Source organism: Thrips palmi, unplaced genomic scaffold (assembly GCF_012932325.1).
Source record: "Thrips palmi isolate BJ-2018 unplaced genomic scaffold, TpBJ-2018v1 HiC_scaffold_1, whole genome shotgun sequence".
NCBI lineage: Eukaryota > Metazoa > Arthropoda > Insecta > Thysanoptera > Thripidae > Thrips > Thrips palmi.
The window spans coordinates 5,981,630-5,998,964 of NW_023144620.1; the positions used below are offsets into that span (position 1 = coordinate 5,981,630).

The 17,335-nt window shown below is 56.3% G+C and overlaps 1 protein-coding gene across 4 annotated transcripts in view; it reads right to left on the reverse strand.

The window, feature by feature from the left end:
* The window catches only part of LOC117654382 (dopamine D2-like receptor), a 150,704-nt gene that overhangs the window by 35,059 nt on the left and 98,310 nt on the right, over positions 1-17,335 (reverse strand). For all 4 annotated transcript variants that reach the window (XR_004588313.1, XM_034401006.1, XM_034401000.1 and 1 more), the window contains one exon: positions 16,346-16,598. Coding sequence is in view for 3 of the 4 variants with exons in the window: in XM_034401006.1 (XP_034256897.1) it covers positions 16,346-16,598 (253 nt within the window). In the remaining variant the exon portion in view is untranslated. The remainder of the gene's footprint in view (positions 1-16,345; positions 16,599-17,335) is intronic.

Sequence of the window (17,335 nt, forward strand, 5' to 3'; positions counted from 1 at the left end):
ATTAGGAGGCGAGGGGCGCGGCTAAACGGCTAAGACGGGAAGCGTCAAGCGAGAGGCGCCAAGTTGCCCCAGTCCCGTCCGCTCCGCTAGACTCGCTGCAGCAGCGTCGCGGAGCGTCGCCATTGCAGAAGCGGCGGCCCGGCACGGCCAGCTCGCCCGAAGCACACATCGACTTGTTTTATTCCCAACTTGGAGGCGGAGGGGGAAAAGGGGGGCAGCAAAAGAAGGGGAAAGAGCTTTGTTGGCGGCAATGATTGATTTCGCCCGGCGGCCCGGCTGCAGCCTCGTGATAAGCAAACACTTTCCTCTGGACCGGCGCCCCTCCGGCCTCTCCTCTTCCGCGCCGCTCCTTGAAATTTGAAAACGCGCGCCGCGAGCAGAAGCAGCGCCGCCCCGACCGCGCCACTCGGCGCAAACAGCAGCTGGAGAGGGACACTCGTTGCCGAAGAAATTGCGCGGGCGGGGTGGGCGGGCAAAGATAAACTTTTTCTTCGGGAAGACTTTTGAGACTTTTGAGAGAGGAAGCTCGACAACATTTAATACCCAGATGTAATCAGACGCGCGGGGAGCGGCTGGGGTCACCACTCGGACGGGTATCACCAAAGCAAACTTCGGACGAAACTCAAACAAACCCTCCCTAAAAGATAATTTTTGAAAAAAAAAATTAAAAAAAAGAAATCTTTAAAACTAGAACGACGGATGAAAATTCAGTACATGAGAGGGTCCAAGTAAATCCTCCGGACAGGCTGCACCGGCGTGCCACCCAGTGGCCCACCCACTACAAGCGGGCCGTCGCGACGCGTCGCGCTGGACGGAGGGCGGACGGACACAGGGCGCACGGGGACGCACGCGGTCCCGCTGGTCTGAGAAGCTAATTAGCTGGCGGCGCCAATTTAAATTGGATTCACGGCCATCGGGTCGGACGCTGCGTATTTAACGGTGGAGGGAGGGCGAAGGGCAGCATGGCACACCAAACCCCTTGAGGTGTGGGGAAGGGCAAGGGGGCGAGGCACAGAGAAATAAGAAAAACGCGGAAAAAAGGGTTCCAGCCGCGCTGGCCAGTCTTATTGTTCTAGATGATTCGGCGCTGCCGCCGAGACGCGGCTGACCTGTGCGGCCAGGCGGAGGGAAAGGGGGGGGGGCATAGCCGTGGCACATCCGTGACGTCCTGATGGAGTGGTGGGGGCCTCTCTGTTTGTGACGGGCTTGATCATGCAGATCCGGGCGGACAAAGGCACACTCGAGCCTAGAGGGACTGGAGGGGCCGCCAGAAAGAGCGGTGGGATGCGTGCGCCAAGCGCCAAGCGCGCCAAGCGCGCCAAGCGGTGGGGTGGGCTCGGGCAGCCCCACCAGGGCGGCCCACTGGGGCGGCCCACCGGGCCGGCGAGGCGAGGCCCCTTCACCCAATTCGGCGCCCTCGACACCGACCTGGTAGTCGCACCAGCGGCGACACACCCGCGCCTACACTCCACAGCGACCTCCCTCTTCACCACCACCACACTACAAGGACGTGAAACACACGACAACGTACTACGACGAAAAAAAACTCAGGCCCCTGTCAACGGTGGGGTTCGGACCCAAGAAATGAATGGAGAATGAGACAGCACAGCCCCGCCCCCACCGCACCCCGCACAGCAGAGAGCAGAGGCGCCGATATAAGTCCAACTTTCCTCGGACCGGTCGAGGCTGCTGCCGGCCCGGCCATCCCACCTGGCCTTGGGATGCCGGGCTGCCTATTTTATGGGTCGCGGTGAAGAAAATATCGCCCCCCCCACACACACACACACATTTTCTCTCTCTCCCTTTCGCAATACATTCATCTCCACGTTGGGCCATAAATCAAACTACTATAATTTCCTGATAAAAAAGGGTCATCGATACATTAAAACACTCCTAAGTTGATGTGAAATAGGAAACGGGGCACTCTTCTGCATCCCACGCCGCATCCCGTCCCTTTCTCAGAGCGCATGGAGGAGAACTCGAGCGAAACTGCCCGGCCGAGCGCCTGCGAAGTCAGCAGTAGGCCCGCCCGCAGTACAGCCGAGTGTGGAGCGCTCGACGGTGGCCTACCTCGCAGGCGCCTTGAGCACCGCGAGCGCGTGCCACAGCCGTGGCCTGGCCGTGGCTGCGGAGGTCGCGAGACGTTGCGCAGCAGAAGTGAAGTTGGAGGCGGGTGGGGATGGGGGGAGAAATAGATTAGAAGGAAGGCACAGCAAGGCAACACACTAATTCCCTTTGTTTCGTGGCCCCGTCCTCGTACTCTGCCAGCAATCGTCCCGGACAGCGATTTTCCGCAGCGACAACGGTCAACACACGGGCCTGTGACGCTGCCGTGACACAACCGTGACACGTGACAAGGCACAGCGCCACAAATCCACCACAGGTGGCGCGTCGCGGCACCACAATGACACATGACAGACAGGCTTCGCATGCCACGCCCACCAGGCCACTTTTCTGTTTGCCCAGTCAGCATAGTGGTAGACCACTGCGTTGTAGAGCGGGTACTCGTCCCGCCGTTTTGAGCTGAGTCAGGCTTGCCTCAACCACCGTCCATTTTTCCTGACTTTGCGTTCCCCAGAGGCCAGGCTGGACTCCCGGGCGGACCTAAGACGCTGCTGCTGCCTTCGCCGTAACGATCAAGCTGTATTGTCGGGTCAGTGAGCAACCGGCATTATTGCATGTTCCAATCATTGGCTCGAGAGAGACGTGGGGGAGTTCGGCATCACTTGGCAGATGGGACGGCTGTCGAGGGGCCGCCTTGGATGGCTCCGCGTGGAGCAACCCGTCAGCATCATTTATTCAAAATAAAGTGTGCACTGGGAAATACTTGAGGCGCGTCAACCAGAGCAGGTGGCAGTTGAAAGTCACCTGCCACGGCTCTCTGTGAGAGAAAAAGACAAACCCAGTGATCGGAATCAGTTTGCTGGCAGCGACAAGTAAATCACTTTCGGAAGAGTAAAACAGTATTTTCGGGACGCCCCCTCCGGCAAGCGAAGGCAGACTGCGCGGAGACGGCGCGCAGAGATTGCTGAGGATAGCGACTCGGTGGGCAAGAAGTGCCCCGTCCCGTCAAGCCGGCTGAGGACTTTTTTCACCTCGTAGGAACGTCGAGGGTGCGCAGCGCGCCGAGGGCGGAAGAGGCCTAATTTGAGTCTTGCGCGACACTGTTTTGTTTTCCCGCCAATGTGATTAAGAGGGGCCGGGAGGGAAGTGGCTCCGGGATACACTCCCACAGCGCGCAAACATCACCACCACCTCCCACCCACAGGTGTAGGCCTCTTTCTTTCCCTGCTTCCCCGAAACAATAGCACTCGCTGTGAACTGCCGTCCCCGCGTGGCACGGCCGCAAGGCACGGCCGCAAGGCACGGCCGCAACTTCGGAACGCAGCCCCTTTTCCGCGTGGCTCAACAGTTGCCGTGCGACGCCGCCCGCCTCACAGTGGCGTAGGTAGCGGCCCGGCCGAGCGCACTTGGGGCGTTCTGCGTGCTTCCGGCGCCACGCCGACGAGAGATATGCCTGTGGCGGACGAGGCCGTTCTGCGACGTGTCTGTCCCGGCTTAATGCGAGGGAGCCCAGGGAACCCGCCCCCCCGTGCTATTTGCGACAAGTACTAGGCAGAGTATAGTTGTGTGTGCGGTGGGTGCGTGCGTGTGTGTGTGCGCGTGTGTGAGAGTGTTTAACATGCCAGGAGGAATAAGTGCTGTGGCGGTGGGGACGGGGCCAGTTAGGTGTATTTCGCCCAGGGCTGCTCTTGGGGATGGTTAGGGTGGCCGTGCGCGATGTTAGGGTGTGATACGCTGCGGGGGAGGAGTGAGGAAAAGAGGGGGGGTGACACTCGACATGGAATCCGGAGTGAAAAAGGGGGTGGGGCGCGACGTGACTTGGCCGCCGAGTCGTGGATCCACTCCCGAGACGACTTTCCCGAACGGCAAATCCGGCCGGCCGCTAAGAGGGCGGTGCATTCCTGGGGCCTCGGCTTGCCTCGCCCCTGCAGCCTGGGCCGCGCGGCTGTGCGCCCCGGCCGCAAATCAAATACCAAACGTATCGAAGCCATCTTCTCCTCCCCTTCCCCACCACCTCTCTTTGGACGCCCTGTGTGCCAAGTCCTGGGGGAAACCAAGCGGCTCCCAAACAACTGGGCGTGCACCAAGGCCATTGCGGAAATATATCAAATTATATGAACAATTTTCATAATTTGGAGGCAAATTTTCTGGCTACATTTTGTGGTCTCCCCCTCATTTTAGTGCCGCACCACCGAAGCAGGGTGACGCCAACGAGCCGTTCGGTCGCTCTCTCACACTCGCGGAGAGCCACGAAACGGTTTCTCGGAATCGATCGGAAAGACGCACCTCCGTCGCATCACAGCGCGTCCGTGTTACTGTCAGGGGGTTGCATGGGTGTGTGGCGTGGTGACACGAAACGGATTGGGGTGCGTCTCGCCGGCATTGCATCTGCAGAAATACAGCAGCGGCACTCGCGCTTGGAGGAGGCCGAGCAGAGCCGAGCAGAGCCGAGCAACCAGGCCGAGGCGTCATCAGAGCTCGGGCCCTGGCCCTTGGCCTTAGCCCTTAGGGACTGCTTAGATTGCGCCGAGTGCTTTAGCTTTTAAACGTTCCGGCCAGCGCGCCGCACCCAGATGCGCTGAGATGCGCCTCCAGACGCCAGCTCAAGATAGTCAGCTACTTCCTCCTACTTCTCCCCTCTCTCTGTGTGTCACCACCCCCAGAGCGTCTGAGCTTTGGACGGTGACTTAGTGGCGGGGGCAGGCAGAACCTACGGTGGTTCAAAGGCAACGGCGAAAAGGCTTGGAGGGCGGAGGGACTGGCTCCGCAGGAAGAGGAGCACTTTGCAGCCGCAGGTGCAGCGAAGGGAAAGGAAAGGCTTGGCGCCGCCCTGCGCCGCTCGGCGCGCACAGCACACCACCCACCGCGAGCCAGGAGACGGCACGGCCGCCACAATCACAGCCCGACTACCGACTTGGCTCGCTTACAACGCGCCGAAGCCACACGCGACGCGGCGAGGCGTGGCGGGCCGGGCTGTCGGGGTACGGCGTGCACGACATATGTGGTCTGCGCTCTGTACCTTTGGCCTTCCGCGAGTCCGCGAGGGGAAGGGAATCACTGGGCTGGGACTGCACCCCGCCCGGCAAGCCGCACGCCGGGACACGGGGCTTGGCTGCGGCGCTGCGGCAAATCCCACCCGACATGGGAGGACGTCCGTGCATTATTTATTCCATCGCACGACCCTGGCCGTCGTAAAACCGGCTCGAATGAGGGGGAGGGGGACTGGAAACAAAAGGTTGGAAGAAAGAAGCAGCCGAGAAGAGAGGACCGACAGCCGGGCACGTCTGCTGCGGACCGTGCGTCAATTGCGCGTCAAAAGCGTGGGAAACACGACAAAACTTTACTCGGGCTGAAAGTGCTGAAACTGCAATAATAGTGTGGTTAAAATTATGTTTAAAATGCAGAGCCTTGGATTAATATTCAAATTGGCGAGGAAAGTATTGCCAGATGTTGTCGTTGGAGCGGCGGGTCATGGACGACTATCATGTATGTGGATCTTGTTCGGCAAGCACTCTATTGCAAAAACATACAAAGTGCGGGTCTGCACCAGATCTGTTTGGAAACATACCACAGAGTCTGCGGGGACTGCCAGTGTATAAAAGCTTAAGCCCCATCAATTTCCTAGTTGGGTCCAGAGAGTAATGCGTCACGTGCCATTTCTGTTGCGGTCGGAATTCAAGAATTCTGTCTGCAGCCACTAACCGTGTTTCCTCCTTCCCCTCAAAATTGCATTCACTTTGCAGGACGAACTCAACTGGAACACGACAAAACTTTCAGGATAGGAGAAAACAAAGACCAAAAACTTCTTTTGTATGGCAAAGGCTCCCTGCTTTTCCCGCGATTATCTTGAGCGCAGTGCCGTTTTCAATAAGTGTTACCGAGTGAGCTCATTCTGTTCCACTTACAGTCCGCCTGGGGGACTCGCGTATTACTTCGCCTTCCTGCGACATTACGCGCGCCTGCATCGGTGTCTACCCCTTCCCCTTCCGCCCCTGCAAGGCCCTGCAAGGCCCCGGCACTGCCGTTTACGGCCCATCGTCCGCCTCGCTGTAAAGCCCCCCACACCGAGACCACCGTCCCGTCGTGTCCTTTTCTTTCTATTTGGGGCGAAAGGTGGCGCAAAAAGCTCCAGGAGTGCTGTTCTGCTCTTTGGCTGAAATAATAAACCGAACGTGCGTGCGCCGAAGCCAGGGTGAACGGCGGTCCCTGCAGCAGGTCCTTAGGGCTGACCGGGCTTAATGAGAGCTAAAGGCCACTTCCCCCTACACAGACTCGCGCACACACGACCACGCAGCCCGGCCGCCGGAGAGTAATGGACAAGGAGAAGAAGGGCGAAACAGGAGATGGATATAAAAGCGGCCCCTGGAGGGAGGGCGCAGGGCCCCACGTGTGCGGGAGCAACGCGTTGTTTCCACGCGGCTTCCCTTGCCAGTGAGGTGTCCACGTGGAAGCACCGGGTAGAAGAATCCGCGGCTCGGAGGCCAAGCATGATGACCGCATTTCGAAGTATTTTCCTTCAGGAGACACGTGGGCACTTTTCCTCTTAGGGAGACCTCCCAGGGTTACATTGAAGCAAAAGAGGTTAGAAAGCAGGGTGGAATTGAGGAAAGATCCACTCCCAATCTCTGACTGGCCGCTTGATCGGAAAGGGGGGGGAGGGGGGGGGGCAAGACGCTGAGGAGGCTGGGCGCAGACCGTCGTGGTGCGCAGGCCGAGCCGCAGGCGGTAGCGGCGGCGGCGTGCTTCAGCGAAACTGTCCAAAGCCCTCTTTCCATTCATGCCTTGCCGGCCCGCACAGAAGTTCCAGTGGCATCGCCCAGGACAAAGGGCTGGTAAGACGAGGGTGGAAAAAACCAAGAGGGAAAAAAGTTTGAAACTCTGAGCCGCTAAACCAGGCCACAAAGTCAAACACAAACAGCGAAAAAAATATCAGTATATAGGCCATTTTCCCTGCGGGTAAGGGTCGTGGAACATGAAGCAATATATCTGAAAGCCTGCGATGCAGGTTTTCGATCCACATGGTGTAGTGCAGTCTGTACAGGCACCGACATCGCTGGCAGCGGCACTAGGTAGTCTATTCGAATTGTTTCGTTTTTTTAGCAGTGCAGGCGCTGCTGGCACTGCTATTGTATTGTGCTTCATTGCAGTTAGCATTGTGGGCCGCCGTTACAGGACGCATAAACAGAGGACACGTGTTGGTGCCAGTAAAGTTCTCGACGGTGCAAAATCACCGCGGAACGCGACAAATCGTCAGGAAAGTAGAGGCGGGGAGTGATGCAGATCATGATGGAGAGCATGAAATCGGGACATGAAGTAAAAAGCAAACATCAACGCAGTCTCAGTAAGGATCTGGCATCTTCCACGCCTCTAGTGAATACAAAGCGAGGACCAACGAGGCAGCCACCTCAGGCCGTAGAGCCGAGTGGGAAATGCGGAAATGGCCAACTAGCAGCCACTTGAAAACGAGGAAATGTGCCTGACGCGCGTACGTGCGAGGCGAATTGCATTAGAGGCGCGCTGCAGCGTCCTCATTCATACTTGGCGGCAAAAAAAATGTTGGACCGCGTTGCGGAAACGCGGCGGCAACGAGGCAGCTCCACCCTAATAACGCTCGCTCGGGTGCATTCTCCAGAGCCACCGCTGAATTCCAGAAACAGCCTCACTTGCGGGGAACGAGATGAAAAGACCTGAGTGCAGCGTGCTTGTCGGTCCGAGCCGAGGTCCCGCGAGGAGAGCGGGAGGAAGATCACCCGCAAAGTTATTGACGAAGACACAGCAATAATTGACGGTATCTTTGCGTGTCCGTCGGCGATTGTTTACAGCTAGAGCGGCAAAAGCATTCTTCCAGTGATAACAGCGTGGCCGTGGCACGACTATCGGCTGCCTGTCCAGTCTCCTGCTATCTAGTCCCACACGGCTTTACAACATCGACAGCTGAAAGGGGAAAAAAGGAAGGGAGATACAACGGAAAAGAGAAAGCGAAAAAGTGCCTGCTCATCCTCGCTTGCGCCCCGTTTACTGTCGGGCGCCGCAATTTATTTGAGGGACACGACGCCACTCGCTATGATTGTAGTGTGGGGCCATTTTTCGGCGCGGCGATACAAGATACCGATTAGCCCATCCATCACCCGTCACGATGGCTCGCTGGACCGGCGATAGGCCTGCCGGGCCTGCCGCACACCAAGCGGCCCAGGTAGGCCCAACGCGGTAGAAAAAGTGAAAAAACGTTAAAAGTAAAATAAAAAACATAAAAGAAAAAAATATTCTTACTGTGATACAGATTGAACCAACAAAAATAAATCAACTTTAATGTAATCACCCCCTTGCGTGGCCTGGCACTTTCCGCAGCCTATTACGGCCACGCTCGTTATTATTTGGCAGAGAGGGCGAAATAAACAAGAATGTAAATGGCGTTGTCAAATAACCCAGCGGGGATAGTTGTAGCTGGGCGCTGAATCATCGTCTAATCCAATTCCGCAGCGACAGGGACGATTTCACCGGCTGTCGGGCTTCGCGCGCGCAACACTTTCTTTTATTGTGTGCTCGTACGTGTGTACGTAATTCCCCTCTTTTTCAGCTTCCAATTAGAAGAGAAAGAGGGGGAGAGACTGAGGGCGGAGGAGCGGTGGGGTGCAGAGGGTGACAGGGCACCATCGGCGCTAACCTGGGCGGTTTGAACTGATTAGTCGCTGCTTGTTTCATGGTGAGTAGATTAGAGCACTCGCTAATTGGGTTGTTAGGCTAGGCCTCAAGCGCGCCTACACTCTTTTTGCCGCACACCACGCTCCGGAGGCCCGGCAGGCCTGAACCTCTGTTTGCAGAGCGAGGGTGCGTTGTGTGTGTGCGTGTGCAGGGGCGCGTGAGGGTGTGTCTGCATGTGTGTCTGGACATGTCGCTCTGACTAGCCTAGAATAATTCATAGACACCACCTGGGGTGTAATTGGCCTCTGTATGCCGACGCCACCTCCCGGAGAAACGGGCGCCTCAAAAAAACTCACACCCAACGCGTTGCCCGGGGTCTGTTTTCTCAGGTTTAAGAGTAAAAGTGCGAAATTAATCTTCGCGCAGCAGAATAAAAAAAAGTGTTTGTTGCTTATGAAAGCGAATTCTTCCAACACTCCAAAGAGTAAATAAAAATTCAAAACTAAGTGGAGGTGGCAAACAAAGTCCGATTTGTGTTTGAGGACAGCAGAAATCGGCCCATGTCAAGTGCAAAGGCGTTAATAACGTAGGGCGGCGCAACAGGGCATCGGATGCGCAGACGGCTTGAATAAGTAACGCGACCGGACAGGCGCGCTGGTGGCCACGACGCGCAGAGGTCCTGAGGTCGCCCCGTCAGCCGAGTCAGCAGAGACCGACCGAGACTCAACAAGCTGTACCCTCGCTGGGGCGCCGGACAGTCCAACGAACAACGCTCTCCCTTCAGGACGCCCCACGAGTGCGAGAGAGACAGCGGGAGTAGTGGCAGCCTGCTGGGCACGGGTCCAGCCGCGGGTCCAGCGCGCTGGACCGCGTGTTCTCATACATATTCCACGCCAAGGTGGCCGGTGGCGGCGAAATATTCCCGATACGTCGCAGCAACGACGGGGGCTATCTTCACCGTGTCGCCTTTCTCCAACTGAGAGTCCTGTTCCGCGGGTGCAGAAGAGAAAGAAGAACAGGGCGACCACTGTCGGAGTCAACCTGCCTGGAACGATGGCCCACCCACGGCTAGGACATGCCGCTACGACGACAGTGCCACCGCATTTGTTATTTTTATCCCATTTTAGCCGAACTTAGTCGCTGCGGCGATAGCGGCAGAGCACGGCCCTTCCATCACGCCGCGTCAATAATTTCACGCGAATGTCTCCCCTCTCACTCCCACTCATCACGATTATTGTCGCGCTAATCGGATTGCGTTATTTCCGATCGCTGCGTGTTAACGCAGCCGCCTCACTTCCTACAATAACAACAACTCTCGCGCACGCACACTAACGCACGAGCGCGGTATTTTGGCTGTGTTCATTTTTCTTTCCGCATGGCTGCTTTCAGCGCCTCGTCCCATATCAAAACCCAATAAAATTACACCCTGGATTAGGTTCCAAAAACGAAGGTCGCATGCCGGGCTTGGAAATGGCGCGGCGGTCCAGCTAGGAGAGGAAAACAGCCAGTCCGTCAAAGCCACGATTTTCGGCGGTTTGTCGCTGTTTGATCGCTTTTGCGTCAACCCTGCACCTGACTGCTATTCCATTTTCACTTTTACGAGGAGACCACATATTTTGACATAGACACCTGTTTCAATAATCTAGATGCTGATAGAATTTTATATTGTTCTTACAGCTAGCAAATGATTTACTCCTTCGGATCGTGGATGCCAGCTCGGGCTGCCGGCCCACGTGGGTGCCGCCACTCTATCCACCCCCACCGACACGTCACGACCGACGGGCAGGCAGGCAGTGGGCAGGCAGCGGGCCGGCTCCCCCTCCTTTTGTTCGGGCGCCCCTTCACCGCCTTGCCACGCTTCGCCACGCTTCGCCTTCTCGACTTTCTGACGGCTCGTTTTCTCCGCTCTAATTGCGACAAGTCTTCTTTCTCGCCCCCTTTGCCCCCCCCCCCCCCCTCCCAAGGTGTGGCCACGGCCCGGCGCAAGCCCGGCGTCACACGGCCACAGTTGAAGCGCAGTTTGTTTTCGGCTGAAACAATAACCCGGACTTAGCCGAGTTGCTGCGCGGCAGTGGCGCCGTGCCGGGGACCAGTGTTTCGTCGCATGAGAGCGAGAGAGAGAGAGCGAGAGAGAGAGAGAGAGAGAGAGAGAGAGAGAGAGAGAGAGAGCGGTCTGGAATCAGCTTGCAGGGTGCCGGGATCGCACCGTCTCCGCCGGGCACAGGCTTGGGGCGCCACTGGTGCAGCGGGGAAGCGGATCTGTGCGGCTCGGCTCGGCGGCCTGAGCGGCCCGACTTGAGCCTGCCTTGTTCCGTCCGGCCTGCTTCAGCTGCAGCGCAAACAGGACGTCCGTTGGTGCGGAGGCTGCCGGCCTGCAGCGCGCAACAATGGACGCCGCATTTCCTAAGGGTGACGCACGGACCAGCGGTGTTGCAGGGGAAGTGCAGTTATAGCGCAAGTCCGGCACAAGTGTTGGACAACTTCCAGCAGACTGCAATGGTGCCGTGCATGCACTGTCATAAACTTATCACAGAAAATATACCTCCAAGTGGGTTGTGGAAATTAAGTGTTTTTCGCTTTTGAGGGTCTGTGACGCTATCTTATGCCTCTGTGATGCTAGCAGGAGGATCTGCCACTGAAGGGGTTCGTGATGCCTGTCAGGGGATGTGGATCGCTGTTTTCGAAGCATGTAAGCCTAGGGCCTTATTTTCGATGTGTTCTGATTTAACGGGGGCAAGAATCTTTGTTTTAAATTATGATCAGGCTTCTTCTGGCCGACGACAGAACTTTACAAGTACAATAAAGTCATTTTCTCCTGTCTCTTTTTTTCCCGACCACACGGACTGAGTGTTCCCTTGCGAGCGGACGGCGAGGCGACGGAAGTGCCTGGTACTCGTTTCGGCGCTGGCTCAAACCAGACGGCTGCAGGTCCCTCCCAGGGAATCTGAATAAAACATTAACAGCGAGACAACCGTCACCCGCGCCAGCCCCGGCCCCGCGCTTCGGGCCCCGGCGTCGCCCTGCCGCGGCTCTGCTGGAAAAACCACTCCCACCGCGGCAAACCGATCCACATATCACGTGACGCCTCGCCTTCAGCGCAACTCGCAATTCTTATTATATTTTCGCCGACAAACCGCAGGCGCCACGAAAAACTAATTACGCCGCTCTTTTCGGCCGCAAGGCGTTGACTTTGGTAATTAGCTTGTCATTTTAATTCGCAACAATAAACGCCAGACCAACCTGCTGATGCGGCCACAGCAGCGCGGCGCCGCAGCAGCGCAGTGCCATTAGCATAAATTCACACTTTCGAGACGGCAAACGTGGTGGCCCGGTGGCCGCGTCGTCGGTTTGGTCCGTTTTCTCTTCTTTTCCAGACCGGCTTTGGGGGTGCCTCGAGGCGCGTCCCCGCGAACACAGCGCGCCGCTGCGCACCGACTGCGTGTCCGGTCGGTCGAGACGCGGACGGTGCGGACCTCGGCGCGGACCGGGACGCAGCTGCTCTCCTTTTTACAGCCACTCAGCCGGCCCAGTCCATCTGGCTGCGGGGCCTCGGGGCCGCGGCCCTGCGCTCACCTCACCGGAACGAGGCTGTCACGCCGCGGGGGACGCCTTCAAGAGCCCCGGCAACTCGGAGCCGCGCGGAGCACCCACCGGTATTTCCGAATGCAGCTGTCCTTAACTCGCGTCAAATTACGCCCTGCGAGATTTACAGTGCTGCTCGCGGAATATCGCGCGGAAGGTGCCGTAAATCCCCGCCGTTTCACAGTGCAGCGGCGCCACCCTGCCACTAGGGCGTCGCTACGTCGCTACCCCGAAACAGTCCGGCCGACTAACCCATTTCGAGTCGAGGGTGTTTGCTCGGCGCGCCCGGCCGGCCGAATCCGAACGGTGTGCCCATCAGTCCGTCTCCGTCGCAGCCCTGCACTGTGTGTGCGACAGAGACAGCGAAGGAACGAAACGGTCCGAATCGCTGTGCTGGAGGCTTGGGGCGGTCGTCCTAGGGCACACGATTCAGCGCCGCGCTGCCACGCGGATAGCCGTCTCTCTCCAGACGTCACACCCTGCCAAAAGGCCTCTCCACAAAAAAAACCTCACCGGCCTTGCGGTAACAGTGCTCCGCGGGAGTAGTCAAAATGCGGGCCGAGCACGCCTTGCTGGAGCTCGGCGCTGGAGGGGTGCCTGGAGATACGCCGCAGGTAGGCTGGGTAGTAAAGGGACTCCTTCAAAACGCGGCGCTGAAGAAGGCTCCCTCCAGGCCCTGGACGCTCCAACCTGCCTCCCCCGCACGCGCGCCCGCAGGCCGCAGCCCGCCAGCGTAGGGTGGCGTAGGGCGGCCTCCCCACAGCGCCACGGCGCCGTCAGCCTCCAGCACCCAGCCCGGGGCAAGTTTAATAGTCATCTTAAACAGACTGCAGTGCAGAGCACTGCGCCATCACCTGCGTTTTATTCTCCTCTGAGGGGCAGAGGGAGGGAGAGGAACCGGCGACAGAAACACAGCAGCGACAGCGAGTTTTAAACAGCACGCGCGGTATCACCGGCTGCACTCGCGCCTCACAGTCACTCAAAACTTCCCTGCAAAAAACTTTACTAATCCGGTATATTTTTGTTGCAGCTCGCGGGGTGGACCGCGGGGTGTACCTGGGCCGTTATGGAAGACGACCTGCCTCTGTCGCACTAGGTGTGCGAGAGAGGCAGGGCGACAAGAACTGTTTGAAAGCAGTCTTTTACTGACGAAGACGCGTCTCAGAGGGCAACATTGTCATCAACAGGAAGAGGAATAAGTGTGCCCTGCGGGATTAAAGAGGGGCAATAAAACTGGTGGGCCCCGCGGGGGCTGCCAGCCCTGCCAGGGGCGGCCGTGCTCGTCTGCCAGCTCTGCCAGGGCGCCCGGGCGCGTATCGCACGCAGGTTTAACGACGCGTTCCAGTTCATACCCCTGGCGATGAGAGCCGGGAGCGCGGTGCACTGTAACGAATCTCCATGGCAATTCATGGAAATTCGCTGAGTCCGTCATGGCAGCGTGCATGCACGCGGGAAGCCCACCGGGGGGTCTTACCGGAATATTCATGGGTGACTCTGACTTGGCACGTCGGCGATTTCGCACTGCTGGGTGCCATCTGGCGATGGTTCACCCCCCACTGGTAGCTTTTTCGGCGCGCTCCACGAGCAAAATTGTAAACAGAAACTTAAAAACAGGCTACGTATTTTCTACGCGGATACCTGCAACATTGTATGCCAAGAGTTTCTGCGTTTTCAAACAGCACGCATATTTAATTTTAAACAAAGCTACTAAGTTCTGTACGAGCGCTCTCCAAACTCTTTATAACACGCCGCGGGCTCAGAGGGTTCACTGGTAAAACTAAGGCGTAGTATTACGCCTTTCCTCAAGCGTAAAATCTTGAAGCGTACTTCTGCGCTTGACTTCAAGCGTAAAGAAGAGCTACGCTTGAAGCCAAGCGCACTCAAGCCAGGTCAGAAATTCTTACGCCCTGCTTCAAGCGTAAAGTCAGTACGCTCAATTTCAAGCGTAAAGAAAACCTATGCTCAATTTTACAAGCACAGGAGAATGCGCACATTCATCGTGTGAAACCAGCTTAATTTAATTTCAGATAATATCTTACATGAGCTTCATGCATCCTTCATACAATAAGTGAACTTTCAAAGAAAATTACAAAATGTATGAAAAAGATGTTTGGGGGTCCAAGTCCTATAGGCCTTTAGGACTCCGGAACACTCTAAAAGTGTTTACACCTGGCCCAGTTCCGGCATTCACTCTTGAGACACTTACCTTGTAGTGCTATCCATTGATTGTTCCTGCTGGTTTGGTTTTAATGTTTATGATTTATTTCTTAGTCTCAGACCGCTGGCGCTGGTTTTCATGTTTCCTGATGACATGCTGAAGGCCTAGCCCCACAGACAGAGTACATAACCTCTTGGTGCTGATAGGACAGTTCGATTTTACTCTACTTTCAAGTTTGTGAGTATGCTGTGACTGTGAGCATAAAGATTTCTTCGGGCGACACACTGGGCACAACTTCAAAATGCTTGACATGGTGCAAGTGATGAAACTGATCCGTTTGAAATAAAGTTTGTCAACACAGACACACATCTTGACTATTCACCCTCAGTCTCGAGTGCAAATAAGATATTTTTTGCTATTCACACCCCGGAGTGTGAAAAGCAACAAGTAACTTATTTGCACTCGAGACTGAGGGTGAATAGTCAAGATGTGTGTTTGTGTTGACAAACTTCATTTCAAACGGATCAGTTTCATCACTTGCACCATGTCAAGCATTTTGAAGTTGTGCCCAGTGTGTCGCCCGAAGAAATCTTTATGCTCACAGTCACAGCATACTCACAAACTTGAAAGTAGAGTAAAATCGAACTGTCCTATCAGCACCAAGAGGTTATGTACTCTGTCTGTGGGGCTAGGCCTTCAGCATGTCATCAGGAAACATGAAAACCAGCGCCAGCGGTCTGAGACTAAGAAATAAATCATAAACATTAAAACCAAACCAGCAGGAACAATCAATGGATAGCACTACAAGGTAAGTGTCTCAAGAGTGAATGCCGGAACTGGGCCAGGTGTAAACACTTTTAGAGTGTTCCGGAGTCCTAAAGGCCTATAGGACTTGGACCCCCAAACATCTTTTTCATAATTTTCTTTGAAAGTTCATTTATTGTATGAAGGATGCATGAAGCTAATGTAAGACATTATCTGAAATTAAATTAAGCTGGTTTCACACGATGAATGCGCGCATTCTCCTGTGCTTGTAAAATTGAGCATAGGTTTTCTTTACGCTTGAAATTGAGCGTACTGACTTTACGCTTGAAGCAGGGCGTAAGAATTTCTGACCTGGCTTGTGTGCGCTTGGCTTCAAGCGTACAAACTCTACGCTTGAAGCAGGGCGTTCCAGCCTTGAGTACGCTTCAAAGAGGCGTAATACTACGCTTTAGTTTTACCAGTGTTCGGTAGCTCTGCAACCACGTAGACACTAAGCCGTCTACGGCGGGGATCGAACACGAGCAAGAACAACGAAACAGCGACCGCCACGAAGCGCGCGCTGTTCGAACTCGGACGAAAAATGAAATGAAAAGAGAAATGCACACCACCCTGTTGAATTAGCCACGCGGTTTTCTCTATCGGGCCAGCACGGAGAGCCAAGCAATCTCTGTAATTGGGCGAGGGGGAAGGGGGAGGGGGAGTCTTGTGGCCCCTCGATATCCCTCCAATATTCACGAGAGCCAGAAATGCAAACTTGTTTCCTTTTTTAACGCCCCGCCCTGGGAAAACAGACCGGCCCTGGTTCTGCCACCCATTCTGTGAGATATGGCGTCATCCACCCCGGTGAATATTGGTCACCGAGGAGGACTGCAATGGGTGGGGGGCCCGCGTGCCAGAGCAAAATGCGTTCCTCTCTGATCATCTCCGCCCTGTTCTTGGTTGAGCCCTCGCACCCCTTGCTGGGCAGGGCGATACATCCGACGGGCCGTGGAACCGCAGCGCAAGAACGGGGGTGCATGAATCATACATTGGCACGCGGCCCGACACGAGAGGAGTGGAAGCGTTTAAGGCGCCCTTATTCTTAGGGCACCCCGCCTTCGGCCCATACCCACAAGGAAAACGAAAAACACTCACCTTGTAGATGTTGAAGTACAGGACGATCATGATCATACAGGGAATGTAAAACGATGAAAGTGATGAATAAATAACAAAGTCTGTGTTGTAGAAAATGCAGAGATCCGGACTCCGATCGGGCGTGTTGTTGAGGCCCAGCACGATGGGCGTGCCGATGGCGCAAGACACCAGCCACACCACCACGATGGTGCACCACACACGTCTGTTGTTCTTGTGCTTGGCATATTTGATTGGCTGCGTCACAGCAATATATCTGCAAAAACAAGACAAAACGAGGAAATTAGGAGAAATTGTCACGGCTTGTCGGCCTCCCACGGGCAGGGTCACTTGTCATGTCAGACATGCCCGCTCCGGCGGGGAGGGGCGCGTGACCAGTGGAGCAGCGGAGCGGCGGACTGCGCTGATCGAATGGGGAACGAGGCGAGAGTGACCTATACGATACGCGCCAGCGATCAAAGCCCCCTCCTCCTCTCCCGCTGCACTATCTTGGCCGTGCAGGGCAGTCCGGCCACACTGCGGCTGGGCCGAGCCGAGCCACCCTGGTTCCAGCGGCGGCACCACCGCCCTCAACAAATTGGGTTTACTCATCTGCAGCAGGCGGTGCGGCGCCGCCACTGTCAGACAGCCTGCGAGTCTGTCTCTGTCTCGCGCGCGTCAGGGAAGGTGGTGCCATTTGGCCGCGCAGACACACGCTGTCGTGTACCAACACTCCCAACACCTGGAACTCTGTCTCCGGCCTCGCATGTGCTCGGAAAACTGCAAAAGGTTTTCTGCGTGCGGTGCTGTGCGAGCCACTCAGTTCCAAGGTTGCCGGATACACTGCGACAGCCTCCTCGGCTGCTGAGCGTATTAGTGGCGACGCGGCCAGGACCTCAGCCAGGGCCTCGGCCAGGCCGCCGCTGTCCCCAGCCGTGAATATTTGGGCCGGGGAACGATTCCAGCCGGCAAAGTTTGGCCAAACGACGCTACTTTGATATGAGAAAGGCAGCG